The following is an 18,655-nucleotide window of genomic DNA, read 5'->3' on the forward strand; positions in this document are numbered from 1 at the left end:
TTTATGTTAGTCACTGAACATTGCAAAGTTTACTTCCTGTTTATTTGCATAAGACTAAACAATTTAAATCTCTAAAGCACCAACACTTTGCAAATAAAATGCTCTATTAAGTGCTAAATAATGACAGTAATCTCTACCTATAATTACATTCTTGCCTGACACTCCTAGAAGGATTTTGGGATTTTTTTTTTCCATCAGTGGTGAATAGACATGAATTATTCATTCATCTAGGTACACTGCTTAAACCCATGTTTGTTTTTGACTACGGTCGTTCCTTGATCTTGATCAAATAAATTTCAGCCACTGGCTGGCCAACAGTTTTAATCAGGCTTTGAGGTAGTGGGTCACTGCACACAGAGGCATCCAGGGCAAGACACAAGCACTTTGCAGCATAAACATCATCCAGGGAGAAAGAATGATTTCGTCCTGATTTTGCAGATGTTAAAAGGATACGGAAATCACTTCATATATGATTAGGAGAATTTTATGCCATCTTTAATTTCATAACACAGTTATGAAGTATTACTAATAAAGCAAGAAATAGGGAGAGGATTAGAAAGCTTATTTAAAACAAGGTGGCAGGATGAATTTTAAAGTATGTAGCGTGTGTGTGTGTGTGTGTGTGTATTCACAGTATTGAGTCTGTAATAAGACAATGGTCCCCATTTGTTTTGAAATTTCAGAACCCCCAGCATTATTTAATTTTGTAAGACTCTCTCCACATCTCGCTTTCCTAAAAGTAAGAGGTGTACCTATTTACCTTAAATATTAAGAAAAATAGGATAAATACTGAAGTATTTTATGAGGCACTTCCTAACAACTAAAGATACCCTAGGGTTTTATAATCTTCCTAAGGTTATACTCATTTGTAAATCCTTTCTTTTTCCTTCCCTGCTTTATTCCCTCCCTTTCTTCCCATCTTCTGTTCATTCAGCATCTATTTATGGAATCCCTAATCTCAAGCAGTGAATGTCAGTAAATAAGGGCATCCTGCTCTCAGCTGCCTCACAGTTCAGTGTGTAAGAAAACAACAGCAAAAACAACAACGGTGATAATAATAACAATAACAAATATTCCAACACAATCTGGTAAAAAGAGGTATGTGCAGGGTTCCACGGGAGGCAGCTGGAGCCGCGGCTTGGAGCATTCCCGGGGGTTCAGTGGGCAAACAGACGTGGGTTGGGTGGGCAGACCTGGCAGAGAGCAGGGCATGAGCAAGCTCCAGTAAGCCCTGTGCGCTGGAGGAGGAGCCCGTGCCTGATCATGAGGGAGCCTGCATGCTATGCCAAGGAAGCCGGGCTTTATCCCCAGGGCAGAGAGGAGCACCTAAAGGATTTGAAACAACCTGACATGATGAAGTGTGCATGTGTGGAGGAGCCCGTGGAGAGGGATGAAACCAGAGGGAGTAAAACAAGAGAGGGACTATAATTTATATATGAAAACTGGTATGCATATCTTTGCCATTTTCTGATTTTACTAAACAGATACAGTTTCTGAGACTGCATTAGCACGCACTAATTGAATGTTTCCTAGGGCCCTTTTAAGAAAATTCTTTAGATGGGAGTATACATAATACGCAGGAATCTACTACTCTATTGTAATCATGAAGTGACTCACCCTCTCAAAAAGCATACACAAAAACTAGAAATGTGCTCTGAAACTCCACTGGCACCTACATTCTGTGTTCCAAAATAGTATTCTTTTTCAACACTACTAGATACATCGGTTCCAGCAGTCAAGGCCTGAATTTTTTAATCTTTTCTATCCTCAAGTCTAAAAATTCCTTCAGATGGTTGCAGCTTATTTGCAGTATGGGTTTATGTTTTCATATCTCTTCAGTGGGAACTCTTGACTCTTGCCCTCCATATAATTGGGGAACATTTCATCTTTCAGCTAGCTCTGTTCTGGGCTCTACCCAATTCGTAAGCATTTCTTCCTAGCGGCTATCCTGTCATCTAGCCACTCATCAAGTTCTTCAAAGTTTTTGTAAAAAGTATAATCCAAAACAAAACAGTGCATTCCTTATGGAAGATTATATGGAACACACAGAATTCTACATGGAAGTGAGAATATAGCACATGTATTTCAATTTCATGACCATGGCCAGAGTTAGGATCATTTCCACACAACGGTGCTAGTACCCTAAGGTTTGGGAGAGCCAAGTACCAGGGAACATAGTGTCCCTGTTCCTTCTGTTCTTTAGTCTCTACACATTTCACTGTTCCAGGGACAGTTATTAGTGTGCCATTTAGTAGCTCAGTGTCTTAGCTTAAGTAAATACAAAAATAGGGGTGAACAGGCTGAGACGGTATTTCTCCATGCGACGTTGATGACTTGTAAGTCGTCAGTAGAACCCTCCAGAGTCAGACAGTAGTGCTGTGGTTGGGACCCTGGTTCCTCTGACAGGATAATAACCAGGGTCCCTTAGGTGGGATGCAAGATGGACTCATCTAATTCCTAAATGTCACTCTGTAGCATTTTAATAAGTTTCCAGTATTTTTACTTCAAAAATTACTGATCTAGTCATAGAAATATTAAAAGTCAAATAAAATGTTAGATGACCTAGAAGGGAAAGGAGGAACATTCTTGAGTTCCAAAACTGCTGCTTCCACCCATTGGCTACCTGGACCAGATAGTATAATTGAACTCAGTTCCCTCAAGTGTAAAAAGAAGGCAGCAGTATTCACTTTTCAAGATTACTGGAGGGATTGAGGAATAGCACATGAATAGTGTTTATACCCCAGGCATATGAAAAGACTATATTGTTATAATTTATCTAATTACTTTCTCCAGAATCCTACTCTAACAGTGCTTATAAGTGACTGTTAATTTGTTGATGAAAACTGAATGTTAAGTGCTTCTTAGCTACAAAGAGTGAATGGCAATTTTTCCATCAGTTGCAAATCTTGTGTGTTAGACAACAACCCCTTGGGAGAAGGAAGCCAGGAAGGACCGATTAGGTCCACACAGCCAGGGCACGGTTACCTGTTATAAGGTGTGGAAAAGGTTGCCAGGACAACATCACGGCCATTAATACGAATCACGTCTGTAACGGCCTGGAGGATGTTGAAATAAAAATGAGAGTCCCCTGGAACTGAGCAGTTCAGGCGAGCTTTAAGGAAAGATGTCCACTGTTTCTCCAGGACTCTCTGTGACCCTCCCATGTCATTCTTACAAACCTGAGCCACTCTTGGGAAAACTACCTGCAGAGGAAAAACATGGAGAAAATGGAATGCACTTACTTTTCGTGGAGATCTTAGTAGAATTTGCCTTTCTTAGAAAACAGAAACAGAACAACAAGGTGCTTAACTTAATCCTGTGTTTCTAAAATCAGTAGCAAAAAAAAAGAAGGGAAAAACTCAGCATTGGAACAGCATGTTTTGAAAGATAAGGCTGTGGCATTTAATACAGAGCCATAAATCCTTCAGGGGATCAGCTCCCAGCCACATAAACTCATTTCCATACAGACTGCTTAGCTTTTTATTTCCTCGAACAAAAGCACACTTGTGTGCACCATCTCTGCCATGCTTACTAGCTGCCCCTGGGCTCTGCATCTCATGCTCTGAATTCCTCTAACTGTGCAGGCCACCCTGGCATTGAATTGTGCCCTCTAACTCAGTGATCTTGATCTACTCTCTGATAAAAATAACTGAAATAGACATCCCCTAAGTGTTCTGTTGCTTTTTGTAATACAGTCAAGACCCTTGGTTTTCTTAAAAGATATTGAATATTTACACACTCTCTCTGGAGCGACTCAATTCGAAACAAAAAAAAAAAACCTGATGAGTGGACCTGGAAACCACATCTTAAGGTACTTGAAACTCAGTATGAAATCAACCCAACATCTATCTATTAAATTTTCAATATAAACATTTAAGAGGTTTCCCTGTAATCTGTTACTACTCAGAAAAAGCATACAGGGGTTTGAGGAAGTGAAATGTTTCACTTCCACCCGTATTTGGCTGGATCTTCTCAAAACGACGACCTTGTCATTAGATTTATGGTTCTTACTTCAAAGTCACTGATAACCACACTGGCCCCAAATTGAGACATCCTCCCCTCTTACCTTTCCCATCGTGTTGTACTCCACCGCTATTTCCCTAAAGAAGAAGTAGATGTAGTCTCCATAATCGACCGCTTGGACAAAATACGGTTCTGTGGACAAATGGGCACTTTAATGGGGGACATGTCACACAGAGTTAAAAGAACTGCAATCAACTGCAACCAAAGACATGTTATTCATTAGAAGTGTAGGGCCGTTAGACATTAGGTTAACACTAACCATTTCTAGCGACTTCACCCATGCAAGTGCTGGTGATTTCAGAAAGCATTTAAGCCTACAGATTTTTATCTTTCAGAAGCAGTTGCAATGAACAGTGAAGAATAAACGAGTCTTGCATATCTATGTCATTTTATTTTCCACAATACAACACTCAAATTACAGAATGCATTTTGTACACATCCCTTTGTCACCCTCGACTCATACAGAGTTGTGAACAGCTTTTTTCCTGTTCCCCACCACCTCCAATCGCCTGTTCCCTTCCGCGAATGAAGTGTTTAGTTGTTTTCACGTGGGACTCTGAAATGAGAGCTTGAAGCAGGAAAGATAACATGTCACGTGTTCTATTATAGTGGCATTGGTAGTTTTGATGACACTCCAGAAACTCACGGGAAGTGAAAAGGGGAGGTAAATCAATCAACTGGGGGCAGAAGGTGCAACTTCCACCTTCCTGTTGGTGAGAAGCCCTATCACTAAAATGCAACTACAGTCTGGTCCATCCAGGCTCTGAATCTCCCTCAGGATATGTGCCTCCCCCACCTCCCCTCCTTTTCTTCTTTGGTTTGTTCACCTTTCAGCCATTTTGAATCATGCTTGACGGTCCGTAGGGTCGGGCTGTCTCCGAGACTCCGGTAGATGACTGCATCGATGGCAAGGAAGTCAGTCACCGTAGCGGAGTACAGCTTTCCGTCTTCGAAGAGAAAGAGAAGAGGTGGTCGGAGTTGCAGCAAGGCAGTGGGCATGCGGGAATAATAGACGCCTCCCCCGCCCCGGCTTTCCTGTATCAGGTAGATAAGATAGGGCACTTGGCCCACATTCCTAACCATTTTCAGTTGGGATCCTGAGAGATGAAACATTTTTCATTTTCTAAATTGCACGGCAGTTTCTAAGCAGCAGCTCAGGGAACAGGGTAAACGAAAAATGTTGTTTGCTTCACTCGATTAGATGTACCTTGACCGAAACCTCAAGGCCAAGGCCTCTTGGACGCTGCAACTGCCACCACACCCCGGTAAACTGGATTAGGGAGGAGCCCAGGGAAAGATAGAGGCTGATTTTAATCACCAGAAAATTTAAGTGCAAGCAGAAGTAACGGCGTCCTCGGCCTGAGCAGGTGAGGGAAGTTGAAGAAAGGGGATTCATAAGCAAAAAAGAGCTGACTAAAATTGCTACGTGTATCCTGCGTGTCTCTGCCCCTCTTTACCTCAGTCATGAGAGCCACTAAGCCCTGCCAATCTCGCTTTCCATTTAAGAAATATTTGCTTCATTATTTCCAAAGTCACAAACTGAGAACATTCTGATATATAAGAAGCCAAAGTAAAGTGGGGCGGGGAAGGGATGGTGCTGAGTTCAAATTGGTCTTTCTTTAAGAATTCATGCTCTTTGGGACTTATGCTTGAGGATACATTCAAGGCAAAAGAGAGCGAAGATGACTGAAGGTGAATCCTTGAAATTTTGCGTTCTTTTCGCGGATTAGCAAGCACTGTTTACACAGATAATCAAATGGGCTGTTCTGGAATAGCAAAATCTATGTAGATGAAATGGAAACACTAATTACATTTAATATAAAAAATTACTTCCTTGGCACATTTTTAATGGATTACATATCTTCATTAATTGTGGCTTCGAAAGCATCTTCAAAAGTGGTTTATATACAATACAGTATTCTTTTAAGCTCTTCCACTTGTGGAATAAGCATATGGTTTTTCTTAAAAAAAATCTTATCCAGACACACCTAAGCAAAGTTCTTGATGTCTACTTTTGGCCTTAACTGACATTTGCTTAGTTTCAGGATAGAGCTGTCTTCACATCTACACTCTTGGCATTCATATATCAGTAAGTGTTGACTGTTGGGGTTAGATTTTAACTGCAGACAGCACGCCCTTCTATTGATAAACATATGTCTACAAAAATCACAACTTGTCCTATAGAATCCTAGCCCCAGGTCATACAGATACACCTGAAGGGCGGAGGGCAGCGGGAACACTGTGTGTGCGTGTGTGGCTATCGCTGTTGAACACTCCCCCGTACACTGGGTATCTCACCAGAACTTTTACTTGTAACATCAAGTACTATTTTGGCACTCTTCGTAATATGGCAACCGTTGAGGTGCAACAAATATCTTCTGTTTATAAGGGCTGAGCTCTTATGAGATTTCAGACACTTCAGTGAACACTGATTCAAGGATACCTGTTGGAGGGGGCAGAGGGGCAGTCACAGTATGGTCTCACATGGCTTGCTTCTTGAAGCTTGGTGGCCTTAGTAAACACTCTGCCCATTCTCCTCTTTCTACCTCAGGCTACTTCTTTTTAGTTAATGCTTAAACTTGTGCTCTCCACTGCAGCCCACATCCTCCACGGTACTGGCGAATGCAGGTGCCAAGTGTCAGAAAAGTGTTGCTGCAGAAGTTATGCACTTAAGCATATGCTCAGACACCCTAACCACTGGCCTTGCCCCTGACCATGCTTACAAACAGGTTTACAAGACTGTGTGTTTCTCACAATGCTGCTTCCCGACAATGCTGTGCTCTACCTTTGGAGGAGAACCTGAGAAACGTTTCCTTCTGAACCTGGCAAAAATCACTTCTTCAATCTTTGACTGCAGATTCAGGCCCACAAATGGATGACACTGAGGGTGAAGTTCAAGGAGCTAATCTTTTTTCATAATCGAAGCCCTAAAGTCTCTTATCTGGCTAGGATGTGCCGGTTTTTAGCTGCTGTGATGGAAATTATAGCTAACTGCTTTATTACATGCCATAACAATCACTATTATACCAACACTTCTCCCGGTACCCACCTCCACATGCACAGCTGGCCGTGAATTCCTAAATAAATTTCTAATTAAAACACACACACATGCGCACACAGAAATCCCAATCTGAAAGTCATGGCTTACTTGCTTCTGTTTTACATCCTTTGCAATGGAAGGAAGGAGTAGGGATGGGGCGTATGGGTCAAGCTCCGCTAATCAGTATCGTCCCCTTGGCCACTACAACTTTTCTAGCTGAGGTAGGCATGCAACCTAATCACGTCAATGGTATCTGAGAAGATCTTTGCTGCTAACTTATGAGTATGTGGTCTCACTGCTCTGATAGAGCTTCCAAAAGCTTCCTTTTGTCCCTTCCCTTCTCCCTTCTGTATGTAGACAAGAGGACATGTAGCCCTAATTGAGCCCCGGCAGCCATCCTATGACTCTGAGAACAGCCAGTCTCTCTCAGAGAAAGAAAGGAAGCAGAGCAGAGAAATGAAAAGGACCTGTGTCCTGGATGAGATTGTTGAGTTGTTGAATCAGACCAACCCCAAAGTCTACCCTACCTTAAATACTCAATCCACATTGGTGGTTCAAGGTGGGATTTTCTAGTATTTCAGCCCAAACATGCCCTAACCAGTATGTCGCATGTTCAGTACAAAGTTGTTATTCTTTCTGAAGGCACAAAAGCACGGGTAGGCGTGGCAAAGACTTCTCTTAAGAAGCGAAAGTACAGTTTCCATATGAATTTCAAATGGAAAAGGTGTTGTTAATTACACTGTTCACTAGAGAATCGAAGTACAACTGTGACTCTGCAAATCCTCCAGAGTAGATGTGCGGCCACAGGCTGAGCACACAAAAGCAAATGCAGTGAGAAGAAATCAGGTCATTTACCTGCAAACAGTGCAATGTTGGCATGTTTGGCATCGTAAGGGCATCTGGCCATTCCACTAAATTCATCCCCAAAAGGTTCCAAAGTATCCATCTAAATGAAATAATAGGACTTAATTAAGAACAACAGAAACCAACAGTAGTAATAGCAACTAATATTTACAAAGCTCTTAATTTGCTAAGTAATTCATATGCATGGCGCAAATAATCCTCGAATACCCTCTGAGGTAAGTCTTTCAGTTTCAGATGACGAAGCTGAGGTTTAGAGAGATTAAGTCACTTGACTAAGATTCCACGGCTAGGAGAGTCAGAAATTCAGTCATGTCTGCTTGACTCTGAACCACTACAATAAAGAGATTCTTTTATTCCAATAAAGAGTATCATTCTGAAATGCTCAAGAAGTAGCATCTTCCTTGGAAAAGGAATTTCTGAGGCAGACACCAGGAAAACTTAATTCCCCTCCTTCCTCTACTCTGCATGAATTATCTGTTGAGTCATGAACTCTATAGAGAATGACTTCAGTTTTGGTTTTGTTGTGCCCGAGGAGTCCTGCCTTTGTGGGTTAAATCCTAGAAGACGACGCTGGAATTCTTTCTCAGGTTACCTGATAAGAATAGTATGGTGTCAGCAAAGGTACAAAAACATGGATGCAAGCAGAGCTCAGGTAGCCTTTGTACCTACTTCAGAAACATGTCCCATCCTCAGACTGTGCAGGTGAGAAAGGCCCGGAAGCTGAGAGGCTCCCAACAGCCACAGGCTGCTGCTTGACTTCCATCTCCTACTGCCCAACCCTGGCCTTGTTCCTGTGAGCTAGAGATTATTACTGGCGAGGGGTTATTACTGGCCTGCCTGTGAGCCCTATTTTTAAAAACTTTATTTACTTTTGCTGCGTTGGGTCTTTGTTGCTGTGCGCGGTCTTTCTCTAGTTGTGCCGAGCAGAGGCTGCTCTTTGTTGTGGTGCGCAGGCTTCTTGTGTTGCGGAGCGTGGGCTCTAGGCATACGGGCTTCAGTAGTTGTGGCTTGTGGGCTCTAGAGTGTAGGCTCAGTAGTTGTGGCGCACGGGCTTAGTTGCTCCGCGGCATGTGGGATCTTCCCGGACCAGGGCTCGAACCCGTGTCCCCTGCGTTGGCAGGTGGATTCTTAACCACTGTGCCACCAGGGAAGCCCCTGTGAGCCCTATTTTAAAACAGGGAGATTGCATATAAAAACCTGGATTTCTTGCTTCTTTTGAACAAGTTGGAAAGTCAATTTAGGCTGTTCTTACCCAAGTGGCAGCAGGCTATAGTTGAGTAATGGCAGCCCCTGCCATTTTCGTCAAACAGGCACGTGGTCTTTAGCACCAGGGCTCCTTCACCCACAGATTATCCTGACAACCTGATTGCTTCACTCCTGTGAGTTACCTGTCTGGCTCCATAGGCATTTGCAGGTGAGGCAGGGCCTTACTATCTGTTCACCAAATTTCATTTCCCTTTCCTGCATATCCCGCTAAACTACATTTCCCATCCTCCCTTGCAGGTCAGGTATGATCACATGTCTGAGCTCTGGCCAATGGGGTGTGTGTAAGGCTCTGCACCACCTCTAGGTCTGGCCTCTAAAAACCTTCCAGGGTCCTCCCCTCTTGCTCTCTTTCCGCATTCTTCCCTTAGACACAGAGGATCCAGTGGAGAGATGGCAGACACAAGAGCAGAATGGAGCTGGCTTTCTGAATAACCTCCTCATAGAACAGAACCTCTGTCACTGACCCACACTTGACTGTGATGTGAGCAGGAAATGAACCTCTGATGATCAGCCACTAACACTGGTCAGTGGTTGGTCCACCTAGACCAGTAATTAAGGGGGTTCCTACCACACAGGCTTCTTCCTTACACCATGGATCGTCCTAGAATTTAAACCTCAGCAGCACAGAGTCCCTAGACAGATCTCCTCCACATTCTTAATGTTTTGACCCTCTCTGTAGTTCAGTCTTCTTTACGGTTTTAGGGTATTTTGTGTATCATCTGGCAGTTGTCTGGTTTGACCACATAATATGAAAACGGAAAGAAGATAAACCTAAGACAGCAGTGGTGCTGAGGAAGGATCTGTGAAAAGGCCTTTAGCACTAAATCAGGGTGCCTTAAATCAAGGTGCTTGGAGTTGCTGCCCAGGAGGAAGGAGCGAGGTTCTTACTGAGCAGCCGCTAATGTTGTCCAACACTAGCCCTTTGCCCTCAACCCACAGAAACCTTTTCAGGGATATGACAGGCCATTTCTGTGTACAAGCACTTTGAAATCTCCCCCATCGAAGCCATCCTATTTGTTTAAACTGTAGCCGAGAATCACATAAAGCAGTGTGTTAAAAATGTAATTTTAGGGAAAAGATGTTCAAGTTAGACATCCTTTAAAGCAAACGTACTCTAGCCCCAGCACATTTTTATGAAAGTCTTTTCCTAATATTTTGTCCCAAGGAGAGCTTCCTGATGAACTGTGACAGACTTTGCGGTCTGTGGCAAGTATTCAAAGCGAGGCTTAGTATACGGTGATGCAACGGAAATGCTGTTATCCCAAGCAGTGCATGCTGTAATCCTGGCAATGGGGAAACAATAATATACAGTGGGGATATATGCTTTAAAATGTACCTACTTCTAAAAAAGCGGCTATAGCTATAGCTAGTCAAGGGCAGGAAGCAATGAAGAATTAATGTATTGGTTTGGGAACTTGGAAGAGTCCAGAGACAAAACAATGCCATGGTGAAATCCTCCTTCCATGAAGTAAGAACTAATCCTTGTAGCAGTCATCAGATCTTAGACTTAATAGCAGCCCCTAGTAAATTAAATCACCATAGGGTACAGATAATTATACTAAGAACCAGCCTGACTTGTGCGGAAATTCAAGAGGTTTAGAGAACAGGAGGGAAAAGGTGTGGAGTGTAGTTGTAGATTTATAGTGGGCAGCCTTCAGAATTCTTCCCCAGATAATCTTATTTGGGGCTCTAATCTCTCTAATATATTCAGCTTACTTCTGTTACAAAAATTGTGTAAGTCAGGGCTTCCCTGGTGGCGCGGTGGCTGAGAGTCCGTCTGCCGATGCAGGGGACACGGGTTCGTGCCCTGGTCCGGGAAAACCCCACATGCCATGGAGCGGCTGGGCCCGCGAGCCATGGCCGCTGAGCCTGAGCGTCTGGAGCCTGTGCTCCGCAACGGGAGAGGCCACAACAGTGAGAGGCCCGCGTACCGCAAAAAAAAAAAAAAAATTGTGTAAGTCAGGGCCCGGTGCAGAAGCAAAGACCAAAATTTTGTCACTCTCCTGCTTCAGATAGTTTAACTTGACGCTTCTGCGCTCTGAGAGTTGGGTTAGTGGAAGACTGGTCATTGTTTTTGCTTTGACCCTTTGGTCCTGATCTGGAGATAACAGGCACTTAAGAGAGAGGCTGTCCATTCTCCCTGCAGCCAAATACATTATGTCTCATATCCTCAGCAAAGTCCCTCGTGCCCTGAGAGTCTAAAAACACTTGTCTGAGCAATGCCAAGGGTTCTCACTACCATTCGCCGTGCTAGGTGTATCCTGTCTGTGGTTTCTGAGAGGCCCAGCCTCCTGGAACATGTTTCAGCAGGTGTGGCTAGAACAAGGGAGAGATGAAGGCATCCCTTAGAGATGAAGCGCCCTGGGGAATAGAACATGTGCAGGAAGAAAGAGCTGGAACACTTGCAGGCCGGGCCTCACAGTGCCAAGAAAACCTGTAGTTTGTCATAAAAGATAGCTTTCCAGCTAGGGAATTTGTTAGGATTTGTTAGAAGCATTGATCTTAATGAGTCCTAAACAATGACAAACAGGGATGGAATATTACGTGGTAGAATGGAAGTCCGTGCTCCAGTATACCGTTACTGGCTGAATGTTTGACTGGGCTGCTGCCTCTATTACAGCCTGAATCGGCTCCTGTCATTATTTAAAATTTGGATGTGACAGTATTTTTTGCATTAATTTAGATTTAAAAAAAAATACTGCATTGAAAAAATCATTTATCTTGATGACTGAATTTTTGGATGCCCCCCCCCACATGTTGCTCCTGAGCCAAATGCCTCACTTGCCTCACCCTAATCCTGACCCTGCTGGTGCCCGTTTCCAAACATAAGATGAAAGATGAGCATGAGGGTAAAACAGACCCTCCCTCCGATGTCTATGCTAAGGCAGTCTTTTAAAACTGTCAGACCCAGGCTGGTGAGCCCTCTGGTCCTGATATCAGCCCAGCATTTCTTTGCTCATTCTTCACACCCCTAAGGTTTCACTTTATGCTGGTGAAACCCAAATCTAGATATGCCCCCCCATGTCTCTCCCTAAATCAAGGTTGACCCGTCCATCTTCTTGTTGGAGATCTTTATTCATGTCCTGTAGGCCTTGCCATCCATGGTGCCAGGAGTACTGCTAACATCCAAGATGGAACACCCGTGTTCTCACCAACCCCCTCAACCTCACTGCTCTTCCTTTACTCCCTGTCCAAACTGGTGGCCGCCCCATCCGTCCACCCACCCGGGAGATAGCCTTGCAGCTGTTCTTAACTCCTGTCTCTCCTTATCCTGTGCTTCTTGTTAATTAGCAAATCCTCCTGGTTTTTGTCACGTAAGTATTTCCTGAATCTCATCTCCTCCCTTAATCTGAGGCCACCTCCCTCTCTAGGCTCTTTTTTGTTGTCACTGTCACCTCACAGTCCAGCACTTCAGAACCAAATGAAGTTTCTCAAGCTCAGTAGACTGTTTCTTACTCCATGCCTTTGTTCATGCTGTTCCCCTACCTGGAATGCCCTTCTCCCTTCATTTGGTAACTTCTACTTCTTCTCTAAGACTGAGGTTAGGCATTATCTCATTCACTATTTACCCTTCAAAATTAATCGAACACCTGTTTGGAGACGCTGTGTCAGGTTCTGGGCAATCACAGAAGCTTGGGTTTCTCCTGGGCTGGGGTGTTCGTGTTCCATACGTGGGGACAGCAGGAGGGAACACTTGAAGACAGGAGTCGTCTACCTCCTTCTGGAAGCTTTCCCTGACTCCACATCTCAGGCTGATATAAGCACTTTTCTGTGATGCTTCCATCATGCTCTGCATTATGTCACCATGGCAGCAAACCCATGGGATTGCAGTTTTCTTCTCCCTGTCTGGCTTCCCTAAGGATGGAGACCTCCTATCTGTCTTTACAACACCAATGCCTGGTCACGGGAGAATCTCAAAATGGGTTTGCTGAATGACAGACTGTTGCAGAAAGAAGGGACAAGGAAAGACCTCAGATCATTGCCATCTCGGCTCCTTCAGCAACACCACCATCAGCTGCATCAGAACTAACTAGACTCATTAATGCTGCGAGGGTTAATTTTTTTTTTTTTTTTTTTTTGCGGTACGCGGGCCTCTCACTCTTGTGGCCTCTCCCATTGCGGAGCACAGGCTCCGGACGCGCAGGCTCAGCGGCCATGGCTCACGGGCCCAGCCGCTCCGCGGCACGTGGGATCTTCCCGGACCGGGGCACGAACCCGTGTCCTCTGCATCGGCAGGCGGACTCTCAACCACTACGCCACCAGGGAAGCCCGAGGGTTAATTTTTTTCCCTTGCATAAAGGCCAAGTTAAGTAAGCCCATAGTCAAGTAAGCTGAGTGCTGAATGGAATTAACTTCCTGTGTTCTTGAAAATCTTACCTAGAGGAGAGTCTGCAGTTTCCAATGACATGCTTTTGAGATCCCTTTAAAAATAGGAATCGTTCACAATATAAGTGTGTTTTTGTGCTCAGAGAGGAGATGGTAGGGTGGGAGGGAAAAGAGAAAGGGAGAGAGAGGAAATCCACTATGTGGTACATATGTTGGCGTTCTGAACAATAGAGAATAGGGTTTTACAGAAACGAACTTAGCTGGGTCGGCTCTTTAAAGCCGCGTCAATCAATCCTGAACAAACAGGAAGCTTAGAAGCCTGCCCAGGATCACTCATGTGGAGCAATACATTAAGTCGAACAAGTGAGAGGAACCCAGGTGGTGTTGAATTAACCCTCTTAGGTTACTGCCGGCACAATCACAGTGAATTATGAAATACCTCCGGGCTGTGTGGTTCCAAGAGACAAGAGAGCATTTACCTTATAGTTTCTGCAGGAAGGGTTGAAGGCATTAGTTCCACAGACAAACAAAGTATCATCGTTTTTCTTTAGAAGAACTTTAATAAAGTTGTGACACTCATCCTGAAAAATAATTCAAACTTTTTGGTATCCAGTCCGTTCAGTATAGAGACCCCCTGACAGTGTACCATGATCTGCTAACAGCAAGGTTAAAATGCTGGTGGCTGGAGCGTTCCCCTGTGAAAAGTTCGAGCCCCTCCTTATGTTTACCACAAGATGACGATGAGAATAACAACTGCTTTGTCAACAGTAAATAAGCACATGGCATAGAGTGAAAATGTGTTTATGCCTCAAAAGGAAGGCAGGCCTGGAAGTACCAGCCTCCCCATCACATTAATTCTAATGCCAGAGACTCCAGGGTCCCTTGATATATAAGGTTCCTGGCTGAAGTGTGTTTTTATGTTCTATGACCAAAGGCACAGACTTCTGTATGTCTGCGGCAGCCTTTCTGAGCTCTTCTGCAGACTCCCTGAGGGCTCTGGACCGTGAGGCGTGGGCTCCCGGAGAGGGCACTCACAAGAGTCGGGGCAGCCAGCTTGGTGTCCATAATCCCTGGTGCCCCTAAATAGTTCATGACGCATCCCTGGCAGCTGTCGTAATGTTTTATCACATTAAAAGCAAACTATTTTTGCAAATTAAAACCTTCAATAAGTTGATGGAAGAAACAATTACTGGGGGAAAAGGGACTAGTGTGACCCATTCCACATGAGGTCTACGGCTAGAGATAACAGTCAAGGACTTAACCCAAAGTGGCAGCTGCAGGAGAAATGAAAATTGCCTACCTTATGTTTTCCCTTCATTCTGCATGTGTCTACATCAGCCTGTCTAGATTTCCATGTCAGTTTCTGCAGCGATCAAGAAAGAAATCAATTAGAACCCAGAGGTTGTTGCATTTGATTTTAGAAGTAAGAGTTCCCTGGGGGAGACTAGAGGCTGAACATATATTTATTGAAAGCTTTCCGCACCCTTTCTCCATGATTAATTCACCATAACAACAAAAGATTAGAGGTGGAAATGTTCATTTAATTTTGAACCCCTATCTATTCATTAAACTACAAAATGATCTTCTTCTCCTTGAGATGAAGATGAAGGAAAAAGGAAAGAAGAATAAACAACAGCGTGGATGGACATTTCACATAAAATATCCCCATTAACTTGCTAAATTACGCTCATTTTGATAAAATACATGTCCTTGCCCTTCTTTTTCACTTGATAAATCAGTTTCCGTGAAGCAGGCCTTTTTCTTAAAATATGGAAGTCATTTTCTTAAACATAAAGGAGACATTCACTTTAGGTTGACAAAGATTTAATTCAGGTTATATTCCTTCGCATAAACTCATGGGCTGAAGGGATCATCTACTTCTGGGCCGGATTTTATTAACTAAAATACCTCCATGTGGAGTTACAAGGGAAGCTTAAGGTTATATTTTATGTGTGTCTGAAATGGATAATTATCAAATTCCTGAACCACAACAGTCAACTCAAACTTAGTATTGCAAGATATGGAAACGTAACAGTGAAACGTTTGTAGGACAAAAGTTTACATATGAAAACTGATATTTTCCAGGACAAACGTCCAATATTTTATTAAAACAATTTAGCAATTACCTAAAACTCCAAAGTGTACATGCACACATCATTGATGAATAAAATATGACGTACATAACCATTTCTGGGTATGTATTAAGCCCTAACTTACCCCCAAATTAGGACTTCACAGAATGTTCCAAATTATTATAAACCATGTCATCTCAATCAATGCCTTTAAAATACATATTCTCTTCAAGAACTATCCTAAGGTCCTTCATTTCAGAAAGAAGGTTTGAAAACTACTTACTTTGCTACAATAAATTTCTTCTGTGTGTGAGGTGTCTATATCAACAGTATAAATATGGTCCCTATAAACAAAGAAATATTAATACAACGTCAAACACAAGAGTCAAGATCGTTCATTTTCTCCTGAATACAAGTATATATCTCATTCAAGGCAGATAAACCCACATCCATGTTATTAAAAACAAAACATGCATATGCAAGAAAAAGGGGAGGGTTCAGCCTCCAAGAGATGCCTCTGGCTCACATGCAGCATCTTCTGACAAAATGTGGCATCTTGCCACAGGGGACACCTTTTATGAAAACTTTCCAGTCGTCTCTCTCATCATAGAACTATAACATCTGTATATATGTAGTTTAGTGGGAGATGTCTGAAAGTTGAATGGGCTTCCAAACTGGAACACAGATGGGTTCACATGCCCTTTCACATGGTATTCAACATGCTACAGTTGTTCATCAAGGGAGCTAACAAAAAGCTCATCTCCATCTCTTTTTAGACAACGTATTTTCAGCCTTAGCTTTTGATAATTTGAGAAGATGGAAGACGATAAAAGTAAAACTGTTTCCAGAAGCCACTCTCTCTTTTCACACGATGATGGTCAATTAAGGTCTAAACTGTACTTGAGCTAAAGTTTACATTTCTTGCTTCTGTTTACCTTCCTGTTTTGCTGAGAATTTGGTTGACTTTATGATTTGCTGCCATTCTCCCCTTGGAAGGGGAGAAACCGAATCAGCAGCTCAGGTGTGGGGCTATATTTAAACATCCCCTTCTGTGTGAACTGAGTACAAGGGCGTTTTTGTCTGGAATTCAGAAGAAAGGAAAGAAAAGAACTACACTCAACTGGGGAGATGGGGGGCTAGTGAGGGAAAGCAAAACAGCTCGTTTTCCCTTGAAATAACATTGACTTTTTCTAAAATGCAGGAAGTCCTGGGGCTGGAAAATTACCCACAGCTTTAAAGCAAGACCTCAAGGCTCCAGTGCAGACTTTCAAGCCCCCTCATTACTTAAAAGAAACGGAAAGGGGAGAAGGAAAGAAAGAAAAAAGAAAGGAATCTGCTGTCAGGATTCACTTCAATTCTTTTCCCCCCAGTTCTTTGGAAATCTGTTTGCTACTGCTTTTAGGGAAAGTACAACAGAGAAAAATGGAAATAAAAACAGGCTCTCTCCTGTGAAAATAAAAGGGGGCAAGGCAGTTGGCCTACAAATTCCCTTGCCTGCTCCTGGACTGTGAAAGAGAGAGAGAGTGAGGGTGTGTGTGTGTGTGTGTGTGTGTGTGTGTGTGTGTGTGTGTGTAAGGGTGGTGAGGGGGAGAAAGGGGAGCCTGGTGTGTAAATTGCTGAATTGGGAAGTTCTTCAGACTTCAATAGGGTGCTAGAATCGCCCTGCCCTTTAATTCCAAGGCAGTTTATGGCATTCCTTTATCGCTTGTTTGACTCTATTGGTGGTGCTGTGGGTCAGGTTCATTACCGGAATGGAATTGCCTATTACTTTGGTATTAGGTTTGAGATGACTCGAGGTTTTTCCTGGCCCTGTCTCTCCTCAGAACTTTACATGAGAGCTGAACATATGAATTGTAAACTAACAACTGATTAATATTGGCAATTCCTCAGAAAGCTCTTAGATTGCCCCCTTTTGGCATGGCCTGTTTATGTTAATTAGCAGTTCAGAGATTAAACAACAAAGAAAGAAGAATTTACAAAATGGATAATAATAAAGCAGAACTGAAAAGCATTCTTCCCATCAAGCTTCACTCAGTCCCTGGGTTCTGGATGGGACTTGGCTTCTGATTGCTGACACACATTGTCTAGAAGAATGGGGGAGCCTTTTAAATATAAAATTCTGTGAATGAAATCTCCTTTTGGACAGTGGCAATCTTTTTCAATCTCCAAGAGATCACATTGCCCAGCAAACAGAACGACACTTTATGCTAAACCACAGACCAGGGTCAGGGGTTATTCCCCAGCACCAGTGTGTGCATCCCAGGGTTCATACCCTGCTCGCACTGAATTAAGTTATTTGAACACAAACTGACTTAATCCAAGGACTTCCTCTCCCCCCCTTCAGTGAGTACCACTGAACTGTGTTGCCATGACTTCAGCGTGGGGGAAGGATTTCACTTTAAATCGTGTTACTTGCTGCCTGAGAATGTGAATCTCTCGGGGCACTGTTGGGAAACCTGAAATTAAAGGGAGAGGAGGGACCCTAAATACAGCGACCACAGAAATAATTTAGGAACTTCTCCAGGGGTGTGTATTGAAGGGAAGTGGCTGCACATAGAGTGAAAACCAACATGTCAATGCTAGGCTGTTACAAATTTGACCTTTAACCAAAGACAGTCTATTTTATGGTGTTAAAAAAGTGAATGTGTTTCCCTTTTTTTGTTTTCCTTCTCTTCTTTCTCCTTTTCTTGGGGTAGGGAGTTACGATAAAACGGTCTTGGTTTTAACAAGCTGTAGTAATGGTTACTTTGAAGTCTGCATAGCACCTTGCTCCTAACTCAGGTGCCCACCGAGACCTGCAGTTCACACCCATGCTAAATCATCAGGCACAAGCGCAGTCTGTTATAATGTTTCTTTTCCCCTAAAGACTCAGTTGCAAAGTGAACAATTCATAGAAGATTCTTGAGTCAACCTATTTCTCACAGATGCAATGTTTAATCATTTGTTTTGACCATCCTTTAGCTAATTGGGTACAAATGTAATCTTCCAGACTTGGTACATTTAGGAAACTAAAAATGGGATTTAAGAAGGAGCTGATAACTCTCCCAGAGAGGTGGCTACTAAG

General features: G+C 43.1%; 1 protein-coding gene across 1 annotated transcript in view; it reads right to left on the reverse strand.

Moving 5' to 3' along the window:
• SEMA6A (semaphorin 6A) overlaps positions 1-18,655 on the reverse strand; it is a 130,817-nt gene that overhangs the window by 41,855 nt on the left and 70,307 nt on the right. The window contains exons 4-10 of the mRNA XM_022590680.3: positions 15,875-15,935; positions 14,820-14,882; positions 13,999-14,100; positions 7,919-8,009; positions 4,851-4,970; positions 4,067-4,155; positions 2,986-3,203 (exon numbers count right to left, since the gene is read on the reverse strand). Coding sequence (XP_022446388.1) covers positions 2,986-3,203; positions 4,067-4,155; positions 4,851-4,970; positions 7,919-8,009; positions 13,999-14,100; positions 14,820-14,882; positions 15,875-15,935 — 744 coding nt within the window. The remainder of the gene's footprint in view (positions 1-2,985; positions 3,204-4,066; positions 4,156-4,850; positions 4,971-7,918; positions 8,010-13,998; positions 14,101-14,819; positions 14,883-15,874; positions 15,936-18,655) is intronic.

This window comes from Delphinapterus leucas, chromosome 3, assembly GCF_059928025.1.
Source record: "Delphinapterus leucas isolate spDelLeu-1000000601 "Yukka" chromosome 3, BTC_Dleu_Yukka2, whole genome shotgun sequence".
NCBI lineage: Eukaryota > Metazoa > Chordata > Mammalia > Artiodactyla > Monodontidae > Delphinapterus > Delphinapterus leucas.